At 42.1% G+C, this 18,344-nt stretch overlaps 1 protein-coding gene across 14 annotated transcripts; it reads right to left on the bottom strand.

The window, feature by feature from the left end:
- Positions 1-63: 63 nt before the first annotated feature.
- NDUFAF6 (NADH:ubiquinone oxidoreductase complex assembly factor 6) lies at positions 64-17,850 on the bottom strand. Of its 14 annotated transcripts, XM_040546571.1 has the most exons (10): positions 17,351-17,492; positions 16,314-16,961; positions 14,029-14,132; positions 12,998-13,120; positions 9,876-9,932; positions 8,238-8,340; positions 6,535-6,668; positions 4,790-4,891; positions 705-761; positions 64-205 (listed from the first exon to the last, which is right to left on the bottom strand). In XM_040546571.1, exons 3-10 carry the CDS (start codon positions 14,047-14,049, stop codon positions 77-79), a joined length of 726 nt encoding a protein of 241 aa, XP_040402505.1. In that variant the 5' UTR covers positions 14,050-14,132; positions 16,314-16,961; positions 17,351-17,492; the 3' UTR covers positions 64-76. The 14 variants fall into 14 exon arrangements, with proteins under 14 accessions (XP_040402505.1, XP_040402510.1, XP_040402511.1 ...); XM_040546576.1 differs by lacking the exons at positions 16,314-16,961; positions 17,351-17,492 and adding an exon at positions 17,832-17,850; XM_040546577.1 differs by lacking the exons at positions 16,314-16,961; positions 17,351-17,492 and adding an exon at positions 17,598-17,804.
- Positions 17,851-18,344: the final 494 nt, after the last annotated feature.

Raw genomic sequence — 18,344 nt, 5'->3', positions numbered from 1 at the left:
CTTAACAATTCTATCAAGTGAAGACATTAAAGAATAAAACAGCAGCAGTCTGAGAAAATTTTCTGTTAAGAAAATTTTAATATGTTTTTTTCCAAGATCTAATATATAAATACAATGGTAATAATGTACTCCTCTTTTGTAAGCTTGGATGAAATATATTGAAGTCCACTTTCCGTATATTATATAAATAAGCATCTAAAGCAACCTAGAAAAGAAAAAAAAAAGCTTAGTCCATATGGTGCACACAAATAATTGGGCATTAAATTTAAAAAGTGATACATGAACCCGATAAGGAACTGCAAAAAGGCTTGACAGTTTGCCTGTTTTAGCAAGTGGTAGCGTAACCATCGCATTTGAAGGATACAGAAAGGCAACTTTTGAGAAGAGGAGCGTTAATTTCTACTAGACCAACTAGCAATGATAAAAATAGACAAGGATTTGGCCCTTTGCATTAGGAAGATAGGCTACGAATACACAGACACCGTTGGAGAAAATATGTAGACAAAAAAGGATTGAAGCATTGATCAAAACTACGAGGTTCCACAGAAGGGAACATTATGACTTTCAGAAGTTTTAGGATTCACATTCTCCCATAAACACATGAAGCATTAGTTAACAATGCTTAATGTGATACTCTCCTGTTCACAGACACACTAGCACAAAAACGAGGCCGTCACTTCACCAGTGCACGATATCGCACCCACCGTACAGTAAAAAGCAGGATATGCCTTCGCAGGAACTTTCTTCCTGAAAGATCTAGCCTGAAAATAAATGGGGTAAGGTGGGAGAGAAAAAAAAAAAAAAAAAAACTTATCAGGAGAGAGAGTTTAACATTTCAGATTAAACATCAAATACTCTGTGTGTAACGTTTAGAGGCAACAGAATGAGCTTTGTCCCTGCTTACTTTGACATACTGAAGCTGTAATTTTTCACTACGTGCAAGCCAGCACCATCCCTCACCCTATGCAGAAGTAATTACCCGAAGTATGTAATGCTGGGAGACGCCTGCTAGAACTCTTTCATCTTTTGACAACCTTACAGTTTACGTAATAAATAATAAAACAATGTAAATTAGCATCCCTTACTCCTACAAAGTTCCAAGCTGCATTTGATTTAACAAGTATAGCATAGCAATTTTTTCCCCACCAAGTAATTCTTTGCATCCCAAGGGACAGCACTGATGGAAGACCAGAAACGCCTTTCTCCGAGTCTTTTGATCTGGACCTTTTTGGTCCAGCCTTACCGTCAGTCCCAGAACTTCAGTTATGCTCCATTTATATTCATGGGACTCTGAAAGTATTCAGTCAGTGCCTCAGGTTCTCAGTAGCTGTGTGTAAACAGTCCAAACCACGGCTGAATCAAATCTACAGTTTAAAAACATGTACGACTCAGCTACACCTAACAGAACTGAAGTTAATCTTCCATAGTGCTTATTTATAAACAGTGAATCCCTTCTAGTTTTGCCCTTTCTTTTGCTAAAACAAACAAAAAAGCCCTTCACAAACACTGATGAGTATGTATGAGTTTCTGTTAACTTTCTAGATTTTTTCTAGAGAAATCGTGGCTGAAACTTTAGGAAGGAAAAATACTCAATCTTTTCACAGGGCAAATTATTTTAAAACTTTGAGATGAAATACTGTGCATATATATAAAAGGAAAATTATGCTCCTGGATCTTATATTCTAGCTTACTAATTGTGAGATGAAAGAAAAAAAGTAATCTTGCTTGATCTTCTTAACTCAGAATGGGTTTGTATGACTGTTATTTAGAAAGCATGTTATCTTCCCTGGTAAACTGATAGAGCATAGCTGAGATATATGCAAAAAGCCAAAGGAGACCATCCTAGAGGAATGTGGGAGACAGTGCTTAAGAGAAAAAGGAGGAACGAATAAAGCCTGCTAGCACATTTCAAAGGGCTCACTGTGGGACTGACACAGCCCTTTTATTATATGCTTTTATTCTAATAAAACACCAAAGTCCTAAAGAAAACTGCAATCTTCACTATCTTATTTTGCCCTCTGCTGGTCAGCAGCAGCAGTCTCAGGAAGAGCTGACCACACTTCAGAAACTTCTCTCCCAAGATCAAGTGCCGTATTAGTACAATATGCTTCATATAATATCCCTGAGACTTATTTAGCATTTTGAGATTGTTTCTTTTGATTGTGAAAGATGGATGATAACTGTTATCTTCATCCTCCAAAACACGTGCCAAATTCTGAGATGGTTAAACCCTCTGCAGGTTTAAGCTTCACCACCCCCAAGTAATTCCAACCAGGACAGAGGGTAGTGGTTGAGAACGCCCTCAAGCAAAATAAAATGGCATAGAATAGATGCATTTAAAGTCACTAGCCCATTACATTCACCTGAAGCGCTGAAATCTCCAGAACACACTGCCAGCAAATGCCTATTTCGTCCATTAGGGGAAAAAGTATCTTTATTTTTGCATTAACAAAGACCATCTGATCGTTAATGAGGCTAATACCCTACTATTACTGCCTCTTAATACCACTTTCAAGTAGTATGAATCCTCTAGAGATCCCCCACTACCCATTATCATCCACTGATGACGACGGAGATTGGGGCAAGTATTCAGAGAGGAATTTTTTTTAAGACTATTAAAAAAGGAAAGGGAGAAGGTGCCAAGACCAATACTCAACTGAATAAAATGCTAATTATTGCCCTAATCTGTTTTCTTTGTGTTCATACTTTTCTTTATAGTCTCCAATTACATGATCACATTACATATTTTCCATAGGAACCTCCCGGTGTGCAGTTTGGGCAGGGCTCTAGGAATGGGGTGGGAAGGAAAAGAACTAAGGTTCTGCCTTAGTTAAAGAACTGACTAAAGAACTGCCTTAAAGAACTCAATTATCTCTGTCTCTGTCCCAAAGCTTCCATTCAATACCAGCGACCAAGTTTTAAGCAGCTGGACAACAGCTACACATTGCTTATTTTCCGTGCCTCCCACCACTGATATGAGACTTTTCAGGCCAGGTGCTCGGTGTTTCTGTAACCACAATCACAACCCGAGTCAGCAGGTTTTATACGCTGTGCACTGCAGGTAGAGGAGTAATGGGGAAAAAAAAAAGTCAAAAGGTTTCAGCTTGAACGTCAAAGATAGTGGGCAGTTATGACCTTCCCTGCTTCTCAAACGGGATAAACAGTTTCCTTGGGCACGTGACAACAAAAACAGAGACATCAGGTGAAACAGCATGAACAGGAATGCACCTAATATAAATTATAAATAGTCTATATTAAAAATAATGACTGAGGCTACATATCTGTGACAAAAAGAATTATTCAACTAACTGCATTTGAACAAAAAAAAAAAAATCAGTCAACTAGCTAACAACTCATGGAACAAACGAGGGAGCCTCATTTTACCTTCAGAAAAATTTAAATGAAGGGCTCTCCCGCTTTACTGAAGAAAATACTTTGTGATCGTGGATAACACTGTAGTAGAGGACTATATTAATGGGGTAAACGCAGAGACTTCTGACGTCTTTCCTTTGCAGTGGTACCTTTCCAGACCACCATCATTGGAAGCATTGGGTGCAATGCTCAAAGTACATCTGTACACATACGTGTAGACACAAGACGCTCTTTACAGTGCTTCTTGCAAGTTTTATTTTCCAGATAAAGGCAGACGTAACATTGCTGATGAAGCATTCTTTTGAATTAGGCACCAACGGGCAGTTCAGATTGGGTCTAGAATAAGAGCATCGACATAAAAAGAAGGGAAAAAAGGCCTATGCACTTCTTTAGGATTCATTATCAACTGTTCCAGAAAAAGAGAAGTCTTTCCTAACGCACTTGGCTGTGGGCCAGAAAAGAAACAGAAAGCACCTTTCCCAGCACAGCTTTCAGCACGGCTGGCCAAGTTGGGGAATGAATCCTCCCTCCCCACAAGCTAAGCAGCAGTTAAAGCCAACGTGCCCTGCTTTCCTGGCAGCCATTCCACTGTGCTGTGCAGATGGTACTTCACAAGTGCCTTCTGCGGTGCTGATCCCATGCTGGCGTATTCTCGTGCTTATAAAAGTCTGCTGGAAGTTTCTCTCCCAGCAGTAAGGCTTTGAGGCAGTATTTATATATATGCAACTGGACCTGGTAGTGAGAAAACTGTCTCCTCTACATCTGTACAGACAGATAAATATCTTATTCATACAGAAGTAGCTGTAAAATATTTAAATGTTTTGTTTTTTTTCTTAAATTTAAATTTATCTCAAAGTAACTAAGCTTAAAATATCTGAAATAAAGTATCACACAGACCCACAGAATGGTTTGGGTTGGAAGGGACCTTAAAGCCCACCCAGTTCCAGCCCCCTGCCATGGGCAGGGACACCTCCCACCAGACCAGGTTGCCCAAAGCCCCATCCAGCCTGGCCTTGAGCACCTCCAGGGATGGGGCATCCACAGCTTCTCTGGGCAGCCTGTGCCAGGGCCTCACCGCCCTCTGAGTGAAGAATTTCTTCCTAACATCTAATCTAACTCTCCCCTCTTTTAGTTTAAAGCCATCCCCCCTTGTCCTATCCCTACACCCCCTGACAGAGTCCCTCCCCAGCTTTCCTGTGGCCCCCTTTAGGCACTGGCAGGCCGCTGTAAGGTCTGCATGGGGCCTTCTCTTCTCCAGGCTGAACAATCCCAACTCCCTCAGCCTGTCCTTATTGGAGAGGGGCTCCAGCCCTCTGACGCAGCTATAGATCTTCTAACAACATATTCACAATGTTTTGTAAAAGGTTAGCATCAATTATGTTTATTGGAAAGAAAGAAAAAAAGGAAGGAAACTCACATGTTCTAGGTGAATATGGGCCTGGCTGGCAATGTCATAAATGACATCTCTCACATTTTTCTCTTGCTTGCCTCTTATGAAATCCTCTTGAGAAACGCCATGCTAGACATGGGAAGGAAAATCAAAAAGTAAAAACCCTTCAACAAATATCAAGGCTCATTTTAGCTTTGTGAAAGATAAGAAACCTCAAAAGCCCACCCCAGCAACCAAACCGCAGGCATATGGCTGAAAGGGCCTAAGTGTGTTTTGCTGCTGCCTCCTCCCTGCACTACCACCCCTTTTATTTTTTTTTGGTCACTCAGAAAAAAAATAGAACAAAGAACAGTTGGTACTGATTCTTTCTGCACGAACTTGTTCCCTAAACACATTGTGGCCAGTCAGATAAGCAAGTCAGGTTTTGAAGTTTTGGGAAGTTGGATCAGCTTAGATGCCCAATTTTTGAAAACATAAACCAAAAAGCAATATTTAGCAGAATAAGGCCAAGAGAAGTTAACAAAGAAGCCACGCTTATCTTGGGATTGGTGTGCACCACCAGGTTTGAAAAAAAAAAAAAGCCACACCCACCACGCATTCTCTGAGTACAGTGACCAAAGGAAGACAGAATATGGTATATTAAGAATTGATTCAGAATTGCACCGGTTGCCTGCTGTTCTTCTCTGCAACATTCAGACGTGAAAACTGTACAAAGGCAGGCAGGTAGGCTTCACGGGAGGTCCAGATTCAAGTATAACTCTGCAATACTTGCCAGCAGCTGAAATGCTTGCAAGATGCTCAGCCTGCACAGAAGGGACGCAAGCTGTCTGCCAGTCTCCTGATCTTTAACTACGCAGTTTCACTGTAAAACACCTTCTGCAGCAAGGATGACTGAATTTTTCAGGCTATGGCTGAAAACCAAAGAACTTGGAAAGCCTCCCATACCATCCAGTCCCAGAAGGGCTGAAAGCGGGGAGCAGCTCCTTTCTGCAATCCTATAAACCCAACCTACTTCAGTGTCTGTGCCTTTTGCAGAATATTCAAAGCGAAAATACTACTAGATTTAACTTTTTTTTTTTTTTTAAAAAAGGGGGAAACAAAACCACCCTGGAGTTTCATGAAGGTCACTCCTCTCACCTCCCAGAAGATATAAAACCATGACTTTTGAGTCATGAGTATTACTGGGCCACACCAGAAACTGTTGTAAGGATAAATTAAAAAAGGCATTCTGTTTCATGGAATCATACAGGTTGGAAAAGACCTCTAGGATCATCTAGTCCAACCTTTAACCTAGTACTGAAGTCCACCACTAAACCATGCTACGAAGTTCTACATCTACACGTTTCTTGAAGACCTCCAGGGACGGTGACTCAACCACTTCCCTGGGCAGCCTGTTCCAATGCTTCACAACCCTTTCAGTGAAGAAATTTCTCTTAATATCCAACCTTAGCCTTCCCTGGCACAACTTGAGGCCATTTCATCTTATCACTTGGTGCTTGGGAGAAGAGCCTGATCCCCACCTCTCTACAACATCCTAAAGGAGGTAATTGTAAAGTACAATAAGGTCTCCCCTGAGCCTCCTTTTCTCCAGGCTAAACAACCCCAGCTCCCTCAGCTGCTCCTCATAAGACCTGTTCTCTAGTCCCTTCACCAGCTTCGTTGCCCTTCTTTTGGCACGAAATTTCTGTGCTAACGAAGTGTGATCTCCTATCTAGTGTTGAGACAGTTAGAAACATTATATTATTCAAACCCAGGTAACTCCTTTCTCTTACCAACATACAAATGTCCATGGGAAGAAAGACCTTTTGTCTTGCACCATGGTACGGAGTTGCTCTTAAACAGGTAACTATGCCTTGCGCTTTCCCAATGTGACTGGCTGCATGGTCGGCGTGGATGTCCCTCACACCTGAAATTGCAGAAATAATATGTTTAGAAGCATATTCTCAGGCCTTTTGTGGGGTCTTCCCTGATGTGTATTACAGTGCTACTGAATTATTTAGCTAATGAGTGTATTGATCCATGATAGAACTGCCTATGTTTAAGTTGTTTAAGTTGCCGTGAGACCTCAGAGGTGCAAAGCAGCAGGGAAATTTGTTGATTCCCACATTCAGAAGCAAGATGCCTCATTGCTAGTTCCAGTTTTGGTAAAGGGCGTACTTTGTGGAGCGGCACCTATTCAGATACAATCCATCTCTACACAGACATTTGCATTGGCACGTCTTCTTCCCAGACAGCAGTATTTCAAGAACTGGTTTTCCTGCCAGAGAAATCATTCAAGTGTGAGATTCCTCGTTTCATCAATTAGCTGCAGCAGATTCAGCAGTGTCCCGAAGCCAAAAAGAATGGTGCTACGCTTCCCCCACTGAACCCATATTTCTGTGCCACCTCCCTTGTGCTGTAGTGAGCAATGAGACAGTAACATTGTAAACTGGATCAGATCACCACTACAACTACCTTTGGTTACTGCAGGGCCGCTGTTAGAACTGAAACAAGAGGAAGATGAGTGGGGTACAGCCGCACCACCCCTCTTCATGGCAAGACCGTGTAAAATTGGCTTACACTGATCACAGGACTGACCCAGGATAAAATGAAAATTTAAAGGAAAATTAAAATTCACAGTTAAAGTTCTAACAGAAGCAACGTTCTACAAAGACAGAAATGAGGATACAGGAGTTACAGATCAATCAGCCTGCCTGGCACCTAGAAATGATACTGGGGATACCAGAATCACTGCCCAAGCCTGCCTGAGCCTTGCATGTGTCTCAGGACCTTTAGGAAATAGTGACTACAGGCAGACTACATGGATTTATTTTAGTAATGGCAGTAGAAAGCAGACTGGGGCTTGGAGGAATCCATAGGTATAACTTACTGACTGGGCAACTCAGGCTTTACAGATAACTAGGGATGAAAATTAAAAAAAAGCCTCAAAGAATAGGAGTTAACAATGACTCGCGCTCAGCCTAAACATTGATATTTAACCTACGTTTAGGAAGCAGCGAGGATTCAGACCCAAATTTGCAACATTACCAAGGGAACCTTACAGGTTTGGAAGTCAACTGTTTCAGGATAGCCAGTAGAGATCACAAGAATACAGAACAATAGCTGCAGAGTAACTACAGCACTCTGTGTTCTGCCAAGTGGGACAATCAGAAAATACAGGAGAGACCTGAACTTACCACACTCCATAACAGGGACAAGAAAATAGAAGACATTGTTAAGAGAAAGAACAAAGTATGAAACCATACTTCAATGACCTTTCCACTAAACAGCTTCTAAGAAAAGTGCGTAGTTTCAGGAGAGGGGCAGTTAAGATTCCAGGTTTATGGTTGAACGTTAAGATGGTATCTGAAGTGACAACCTATACTGAAATTAAACCTTGGTGGAAAAAAAGTGTTTGTTTGTCTTGAAACATCAATAAATATCATACCAGTACTAATGAGGCATCAACAAGACCTAAAAAGGGGAAAGCACCTACCCAGCATTTCCAAAGTGAGGTACAAGAGAGCACTCTGCGTGTTCTCAGCATACGTCTCAAGCTCCTGGATGTTACTGTATGCTCTGTCATCCAAATTCTTCTCCTGCAATTTGAGCACAAAACTTCAGTAGAAGGTACACAGAACTGCTATTTCTGCAAGTTTTTTATTGTACACACATTAGACTGATTTACTATTAGAAACAAAGGACAAAATTAAGAGATAATGGGAATATACACTCAGGTAGAAACAGGCATTAAAACTTGGAGGTAGTCTACCATAAACTACATGCAACTGCAACCAAGTCCAGGTACTGGAGCAATTATAACCTTGTGCAATAAAGACACATCAGAATTTTCCAGAAAAAAAGATACAGCCAAAACAAAATGATACCGAGGTGCCAAATTTAATACCTTATTAGAAACTGAAGCACAGAGAAATTTAGATGAACAGGAATATATTCTTTAGAATATGCATGCACACACAAAAAACCAATCCATCAAATACACGTGAGTTTCAAAGTCGTATGCAAACACCCCAAAAATATAACACCCTCCATCACTCTTCCTGTCCTAATAGCTTCTGTGGTTAAAATATACCAGTTTTAAGATTTAAAAACTCTGAAGCCTTTCGTAGTCAATTGCTTGCAGAGCGTTGCTGCTATCAATTTTCTCAAGGTAAAACTTGAAGTGATACCGGCTTCAGCAGCGAAGCTACTTCAAGAAATTTGTGCCCTTACGTTTTCATTCCTCCCCTTATATCAGAGTTGGTAGCAGCATTGCTGTACCACTGAAATTGTTCCTCTCATTTTTCCCCAAAAAAGGGTGGATATTTAGATTTGTGTTATTTTAATGTTCTGATTTACATTAATTATTAAAATTCATTTAATACATTAAAATTAATTAACGTTCAGCAAAAACTCCACAGCCACAACAGGAAAAAGCAGCAAAGTGTGGCAGAAAGGTTCAGAGAGGTCATTCCAATTCTGAGGTTTTATTTCCATGACTCGTCACAAGAGAAGGCTATTTAGGGGCAAAAGTGACATGGTAATAAAAGAGGTGAGGAAGAATAAAAAGATGTTAATGAACAGGGCAGGATTGGAATGGCACAAAAAGAGACTATGCATGAGGCTTGCTTCTTATGTATCTTCATTTCCTTTTCTATTAAAATGCAGTTTTCCAAAATTCTTAACAGGTGAATATGAAGACCTCACTATTTAATATAAAAATAGGACTTCCCTCGTTTATATGCAGAAAGGTGTCCAAGCATAACTCCCAATGGGGAAACCTCTAGGGGAAACCACTGTAAATCAGAAACAAAGGCCAACAACAGAAATCATGGGCACAGATACACTGGTTATCAGAGCAGGGAACAAGAAAGATGTGGACTCACAAGCTACATTACTAGAATTCTAAATGGATCCTATTAGCCTTTTTGGCCAAAAAGGGCAGAAATTATGAGTAAGAGCACTAAGGAAGAATTAAAAGGGAATTAAAAAGTACCATTCTCAGGAGAAATACCACTGTCTGGAAAAGATTAATTACTTAAGCTCTTGTTTTTACACACAAACTCATAAAATTAAGGGAAGAAATTCTAATATGACGGAAAACAGAATCAGACTTTGAATGGCAAACACTTACTCTTTCATCAATGATCTTCGTGAACCACATTTTAGTCAAGTTATGCCTCTTGACAGCCTGAAAATTATCAAATAAAACATCCATGTTAACGTATATAAACTGATGGTAGTACTGCATTCTGAAGGTTGAAAGATATTTTTCATACTACTTGTCTGCTAAATTGCCCTACTTGTACATTACATCCATTTTGAACCACTGTCATCCAAACACATCCTCATTTTTCAAGTTTTTAAAAATGGTTTCTTCCACAGAAATGGGACGTTTGGTTTCACTTTTCTTATGTTCAAAATGGACATACTAGTAGGAAAAAATATACAGTTGCCATCTAAAATTACGTTAAAGTCACTGAGAGTTGAGCTATTAATTATTCTATAAATATTTTTATAGGCTACTTATATACTTTACTAGTGCATAAATCAGAATCCAAATTTGAGTATTCTGGAATATACAAAACTTTTAAAAAACTTTCAACATGATAAATTACTATTTTTTCCTGGAAAATCAAAACTGTCTTCATACAAACTCAACAGTGAGCACACAGTATCCATAAAGAACGCTGTGCCAAAGGCATGCTAGTTCTATTAACAGCTCTGCAACACTTAAGAGTTCAGCCAATCTATTTCCCAATGTTACTTTCTAGGAAATGCAATGATATTCACGAAGATTTGTGAAGCTGCACTCTTTAAACAGGTCATTCTTGGGCATTCGCTGAAATACAGAAATATCATTTAGAAATATGAGAGAGGATTTTCTCGAGTGCAGAAGTCACCAGGACAGGCTGTGCTGTTAGTTTGTTACAGTGTTCTGCAGCGGTCAGAGGTAACAAAGCTCCTAAAAATAATTTCTGAATTATTTCTCAACAGCTTATTTCGCAACCAATTCTGTTTGGATCGTCTCACATTGGTCTTCCTTCAGAGAAATCACATGTAAGGTCAGATCTTACCAGAGAGATGGGCCATTTCTTTCTTCCACTTCAAAATCAATTTTCTGCTTTGTGAGAAAGGACTATGACTGGCAGTCAGAGCTGCTGCAAAGGGCTGCAATCTGTATCTCACTATCTGGATGATTTATATCTGGATGATGTTTTTTCTAAGTGAAGCTTCAGCTAATAAACATTTCTGCCCCACACTGGTATACACATGAGCAGCCTGAAATTAGAAGTGATGGAAAAAATATACACAATCATACCCAAAACTGACTTGTACCTAATCTACTCGGACAATTAAAATGAGATGATATCTTCAGAAACAAAAGTAAATTAAGCTACACAAAAGCAAGTTCCTCCTTGGAAAGGAGATGAAGGCATTTGGGGAGAAAACCGTCTTGTTCCTGGGCAGTTTGCCATAGGCTGGAATGGAGACAGAAAGAACAAAAAAAATAAAATAAAATCAAAGGCACAGACTGACATGCAGAACTACCAATCCTGCACTTTAATGTTTGTGTTAAAGATCCAGCCAGGGTGATACTCTTAAGTCCCGTAACTTTGCAAAAAGGCTCGCAACATTTGCCAGTCTTCTTCCTAACCATACAAACACTTTGTTGTGGTTACAGCACACACTTTGTATGAGCTGGAGATGCTTATGAATAGCTCTGGTCTTCCTAAAAGTGACTGTAACAGGTGTTTTTCCTTTATTTTACTTCTTGGCTTTACCTATCTTTTCTCTTAGTTAAACAAACAGCACCTTGTTTAAATCCAATTTCAATCTGAGCGTTGGTAGACAGGAACAAATGCTCGCTTGTGTTTTATTTCACGTTTGAAGGAGGAAGAATCAGGGACAGGCTGAAGGTTCGGCACTGCTAAAAGTCATTCAAAGAAGATTTGGAGAGGACTCATTTTTGTGGTCTCAGAGGTGCAGCAGAGAGTGGATGTGAAGCCAAGATGGCAACAAGTTAAAGGCTCCAATCCCACAGGAACTGCGTTGTTCTAACCCCTCGTTGCAGTGGGTGCTCTGCTTCTCCTGGGATTTTTAACAGGAATAACACGGATGAATACTTGGATGAAGAACCCACTTTTGTCTGCCTGTTCTTCAGCAGGTCCATACATCTAACTGCCTCTGGGATCTATCTTAACTGCATTCAGCTATGGAAATTTAGACAAAATTCAGCTTTTCCAGTCCAGGAACTCAGAGATCCCTACTTTTAACACAAGTTCTGATCTTATACGGGCCTTACAGAATTTCCATCCCTGAAGAAATTAAACTCAACATGACCCTGAACACCTGATCTACTAAACTCTGAAGTCTGACCTGCTTTGAGTGGGAAGCTGGACTAGCTGACAACCAGAGGCCCCTAGAAACTAAATTATTCTGTGATGCTGAATCAGCATCAAGGGGAAATCCATTTACACTGCCTCCAGGCCTTCAATTGTCTATTAAACATATCAATGGCAGGTCTGACTACTAGAAACAAACAAAAAAAATCTAAAAAAAAATGTTTCTTCAGCCATGACCAGAAGAGGAACGGATCCGTAGGTGTACTTCCTGACCAACGTTCTAGTGCCTGCCAGAACTCACATACAGGGTCTTGGTAAAAATAAACTGTTAAGTTCACAAGTACATTCCCTGTTACGCAATGCACACAAAAGGATCAGCGCAGAACATCATATGTAAATAGAAGTCACCAAACAAATCTCCAGCAAGGAGAAAGACTGCATGAAGATTCTCCCTGTTGCCCAGTAACTAGGCGTGAAGGGCTTTGGCTTTTCCTCATACACTGTTTGCCAGATCAACCTCTGTGCTTAGTTTCCTGTCTTTTTTTAAACTTATCTCCTTGGGCAGGACTAGCACTAGCTCTGGAAAGTTTACTTATACATTTCACTAGCTATCAACTTACAGTTTACCACAATTTCCTTTGCCCTTCTCCTAAACAGAAGAGAAAAAAGCGGTCAGTTCACAGAAGCCTGAGCCCCCAAGTAGGTCCTACCTAAATATTCTCCTTTTCCGACTCTGCTCTTCCTAGGTAACTTACAACATCACACACAGACATACACACCCTTTACATTACCTGTTTGACATAAAATAATGCAGTTAGCAATGCAACACAGCAGCCACAAAGCAACAGAATTATTTCTCACAGCAATAATTTGGTCAAGTGAATTTTGGGACAATAAAGATGTATTTTACCCTCCATAGTGCTACAGCAACTGGCTGATGGGGTGGGTTATCGCAGTATATATCTTCCACAGCTTTCCTCCAGAACTGCATTCGCATCAGGCCTGTAGTCTTCTGAGTTATGGAGTCTTTGATCTGGAAAGGATATATCTGGAGTGAAATTCACAGTCTCCTTAATGCACTTTGGTCTGTCTGTACTGAAAAGACAGACACAGGACAGTCAAATTCACTAGGAGAAGGGCTCAGAATTTACGTTTACTCCTAACAAACCTTATGAACACTGCAGAGAGTAAATAAAAATGAAACATTCACCACAACCTGACTTTGAAACCTGTGGAAATTAAGTTCTGGACAACTCCCACCTTGGCTTTCTTCTCTTGGGAGAAGCAGCGGTTAAGAGCAGCGAGGGAGCGAAGCCCTTCGAGGGCTGCCAGAAGCACAGCCCACAGAGGCTGCACCCGGGGGGTTGCTGGGTCAGCACATCTCTGGGACTGCTCCTTCCTGGCAAAGGTTACCAACGTTTGTGGTTGCACCGGCAGTTTTGGCCGCCCAGCAGAAGTGGGAGGGTGCAGCCACTCCCCTCCCACAGCTCTCTAATTACAAACTTCCCTCCTGGAAGCATTTCCCTCACCTAACTCCTGCCAGGAAAGACCTGGGACGGATTATATCATTCGGGTTTTTGACTGACCTTTTAACACAGGGGCTAGTTACACTTTTCTGATCCAACCACTGCATTTCAAGCCAGGACACAGGTGCAGTCATATAATAATAGCAAGGACCTCAGCCTGTTTGTTAACACTTCATTTCAAAAATGCAGAACATAAATGAGAGTCAGAAAAACTACATGCATGAGCAGAAGAAACTGGGGGCAGCTGGCTACTTTCCAAGGGCCATTCCAAACCAGAGGTTTGTATTGGCTTCTTTATTCATTGCCCTTTCTAGTATGAAAAGTTAAATCTCAGCAAAACACCAGCTACTGCTGTAATTTAGAGTCCCGAAACTGTTACTTCACATTTCCAGAGATCACAAGCGTATTTTAATACCTGCCTGAGCCAGTTCCACATTGAAGGCTCTTAAAGCAAAAGCAGAGGTTCGCGATTCTGCAGGCAACAGCAGAGAACACAGAAACCCTTCGTAGTCACGCTTTCTATAAAAAGGAACGAAAATACACACATTATTTATAGCACCATGTAAATCAGGCACATTGTTGCTTAGTATAGAACTCCTAAAATAGTAAGAATAAGTTATAGTTCAAAACTCTGACTCCGCAAAAGTGGTAGCTTTTAAGCTTATTTTAAAATAAGGCAAGCTCTGAGAGAGGGGGGATGCAAGCTGAACTCTCAACACACCTCTCGGATCCAGATCTCAAGGTATTTGGCTGAAGGCATGGAACAAACCCGTGGCAGAACTGCAAATTGAATCCAGATTGTCTGACCTCCAGGCCTGTGTTCTAGACGTGAAGTCAAATTTCTTTAAAAGCTTGTGCTGTGGAGTTTGGCACTAACGTACCTGCTTAACCACCAAGTTTTTGTTTATTAAAAGCATAAAAACTCTTGTGCTGCAGTGGCAGTTTCACAGCAGGTAACTCACCGCCAGTCTGAAGTGATATGCTTTCATTTGACCACTTGGGTGTGCCATTAAATTACAAACAGAGCACACAGAGAATGATTATAAATTGCAAAATCATTCGTAACTGTAATGACCAAAACCACTTGGCCACCTCAGGAAAGCTAAACTGCTTGTTTTGAACAGTACTTGTGTACTTTCCGATAAACCTGCAACCCGATTCTTCATTAGAAGAAAAGCAGCAATGCCAAGTTATGCCTCAAGAACGGAGAAGTAGGTGTCAAGTTAAACATTTACTCGTTTTCAAGAAGTCTGCTGTTCTTAAATGTCCTCCTGTTTCTTTTGAATGTCAGCTTAAAACAGCAAGAAAAAACTAAAACCAGAGGTTAAACTTAGGGTTGCTACTTTTAGCACCAAACAAAAAGGAAATGAAATATAACAGTTTCTTACCCCTACAACACGCAGCAGCTTGATAGCTAGCAAATGCTTAGAGTTTTCTTAATACTTGTGACACTTGTTTTCCTGATGCAAATCCACAAGCATCAATGAGAAAACAGCATTTGGGGATTTTAGCAGGCTTTAAAGGCCACATTCATAATAAACAACAGATGCATCAAACCTCCCCCAGTTAAGACTCTTTCTGAAAAGTACCATCAGCTCAAATCCTAGGATTTTTTTTTCTAAACAGACTGTAAAAATACCCTGTATTGCCCAACCTGGGCAGAGCTGCAAGGTTTACAGCCACTTTTTCCACGTTCCAGCGATGCTGTCTGCCTGGGTTGTTCACACAACACAGAAACACCACTACCTCCAGAAAGGAAACAATGACATACATTTCAAAAAGTAAACAGCAGCACAACAGAGGTATTTGTCTTCTCTCTGGTAACTTTTTCCACTTACCCTAAGCTTAAAAATTGCAGGTACCAAAAAGAAAGTTTAAAAAAAAAAAAAAAGTGTGAGTTTTATGTTGACATTGCCCCCTTGGACATAACAGAAGAAAAGCAAATTTTCTGGAACCTTCAGCAAAGCCTCAGCATGTAAAACTAAGTTCATATTAGGGTAGATCATGTTGCAACCCAACTCTGTGTGTTAGGGTAAGGAATGAAGAAAGGAGGGAACTTAAGGTAGCCTGCTATCTAGTGTTTCATAGTCTCCCTCTCAAAGAAATATAAGCTTACATATTAACCCACAATAGGAAGATTTTATTAGGACCGTTACTGGTCTTTTAGTGTTATTAAAAGTTTAGAGTCTTAAGAATTTCTTCCACATTGTAAAACTGAATAACATCATCAGTTCATAAGTTTGTCTTCCAGAGCAGACATCATCAACAGCAAGAATCAAGAAAACGTATCTACTACAGAAAAATATTTTTAATCAAACAGCTTAAAGCCAGTTTTAAAAGACCTATTTGAACAGCAGCTTCAATTAAATGATGCCAAAAGGATAAACGCTTTTAATTTCACTACTGTAAATGCTCGTGTATTTTTATTAGTAGTCTTTTTTATGTTTTAATATAACATTAAAACAACAAAAATGTCTAATGAAAATAACAAGAGATGCTAATCTTCTGTGACTTGAGACCTAACTATTCTGTTCACAGTTGTTTGCTAACAAAAATATTTTAACTGTATATATTGGTTGTACACAGAGCCTTTGATCTCCTGAGTAACAGGTAAGCCCTGGGTAGAGCAACCACGAAAACACAGCCACAGTCTCTAATTTTATCAGCTAAACCACAAACTGGCTATGCATTCTGATGCACCTGAAAAGATCCGCAGCTTGCTGCTTCACTGAGAACTTAAGGTTGTCACATTCCTCTCTATTAGCTGTCCCACTTCAACCATTACTGCTGACCACATGTGACTTTGTGTCTTTTACAGCTGTCAGTTTGGAGACGACTATCCTGTTCCACTCCTTCCATACACACTTCGAAGCCTTCTCTCCGCTTTCATCAACGACAACAGCATTCAAAGAGAAACCAGGAGTCTTTACACAGCAGATGGGTTTCTTTCTCTAACCCTGTACCTTTGAACTCCCGGGGACTAAGAAGCAAGCAGAGGGCGTCGCACATCGCTTGCAGCTCCAGAAGCAAAGCAGGACGCGTCCCCTGACCTGAAAGCCTCCGGGCTGTGCTCCTGCTCCTTGGGCTTTGACCAAAGGCAGATATTTTTGAAAAGATGTTTTTGCATCCTCCCCCTCCTGCTTTAAGGTCAGGGCAGCTACTTCAGGTCTGTCCAGCTGGGGGATTTCCTCTGCTCGTTTTTCCAAGGAGTCCTTGGAAAGTTTGACTATTTCCCAGTAACCAAGACCTGAAAGCACTGATTATTTTTAAATGCCCCTTTCGATGATCTTTCACTGCGTAATCTGAAACAATGAAATGGAAACGTTCAATGCTTCAGAAGAAAAGCAGCTGTGAAAGAAGGAAGAAAAAAATAAAAAAACACTGTTTACAGATTAAATCAGCCTTGCAGTTCCAATATTTATCCAGCAGTTTCCACCGCAGGTTTTTATTTGCGGTCCCGATATTACTCGAGGAGAAAAGACCACAACAGGAGCAGGGCCCTGGCAGTCCGCGGGGCATCTCAGGACCTCGCACGTCCCCCGAAAAGGGGAGGTCGGTGTCCCCACAACGAAAGGAGCCGTCTCACATTAAGATTTCCTCAGGCCCATCCCCGGGCCGGATTACCCTCACTGACCGGGCCGGGCTCCCCCTCACCGCCCGGCCCCGTCCCCGGCTCTCCCCACCCCCGAGGCGGGCTGGGCGGGCGGCGGAGCCCGGCCTCCCCCCCGAGCACTCACCGCAGCAGCTCGGCGCAGTACTGCACCTCTCCCCCGGGCTCCGGCCGGTTCCAGCCCGCCGCCACGGCCGCCCTCCCTTCCCTCAGCCACGGCTGCCCGCCGCGGGCCCTCGCCGCCCTCACCAGGCGGTGGCACGGCGCTGGACGAAGCCCTCCCGCGGCCATGGCGGCGGCCGCCATTTTGCCGCTCCGCCCCTCCTGTCGCTCACCCCGGCCCGCGCAGCCGAGGGGGACGGCCCCTTCCTCACCCCCTCGACGGGGAGGGTTGGGAGCGAGTCGTCTGTAAAGTGGCAGCTCATCGGTGGTTTGGCCGCTTTTCCCCACACGATTCCCTCAGCGGGGGGGCCCGCGCCCACTTGGCTCGGCGGAGGGTGGGAGGACGCTGGGACAGGACCCTGAGGTAGCCCCAGGCGGAGATCGGCTCCGTAAAGTGCCGAAGGGTCGCAGAAGGGCCCGGTGTAAAAGTTTAAGGGAGAAAGTACCGGTAGATGGCACCCAAGAATGCGTTATTTCGGTCCGGGGTTTTTGGCCGTGCAGCCTTTTGTTGTCCTGCAAATGGCTTCCTCGGCGCCGCCCTGGCCTCAGTTTACCCCGGCTCCCGGGGTGGGCGTAGCTGGCATCGGCTTGAGCTGAATTCCCCTCAAAAGAAATTCCGGAAAAGCCGGCACTCACGTGTTTAAACCCCACAAATCTGAGGAATCTGAATGATAAAAATATCCCACTGGAGCAGTCCCAAGCTCTGACAGGCTGGGCACAGCAATATTCGTACACAGAACATGTTCGGGCAAGAGAGCCAGCACACCACAACACAGCGGTGGCACATGAACACGGGGACAAGGGAGACCTGACACACTAGGTTAGAGCTGCCATCGCTAAAAGACACCTTAAAAGCTTCCAGGTGCAGGCTGTGGGACACTGCTGGGACCTTGTGCTGGATATGGTCCCTCTGCAGAGCTAACTCACATCACAACACGGTCGTTTTGGTCTTGTAGTCA

This window comes from Cygnus olor, chromosome 2 (genome assembly GCF_009769625.2).
Source record: "Cygnus olor isolate bCygOlo1 chromosome 2, bCygOlo1.pri.v2, whole genome shotgun sequence".
NCBI lineage: Eukaryota > Metazoa > Chordata > Aves > Anseriformes > Anatidae > Cygnus > Cygnus olor.
The sequence above is the reverse complement of the archived record's forward strand: the minus strand, read 5'-3'. Positions and strand labels throughout refer to the sequence as shown.

Excerpts from the sequence above, each read along its gene's own strand:
- NDUFAF6 (XM_040546565.1), bottom strand. The coding sequence starts at position 17,529 with ATGGCGGCCGCCGCCATGGCCGCGGGAGGGCTTCGTCCAGCGCCGTGC. Across the intron at positions 14,133-17,350 it reads TACTGCGCCGAGCTGCTGCG|AAAGCGTGACTACGAAGGGT; the intron begins GTGAGTGCTCGG and ends TCCTTTTTATAG. Across the intron at positions 6,669-8,237 it reads CCTCACTTTGGAAATGCTGG|GTGTGAGGGACATCCACGCC; the intron begins GTAGGTGCTTTC and ends CTGCAATTTCAG.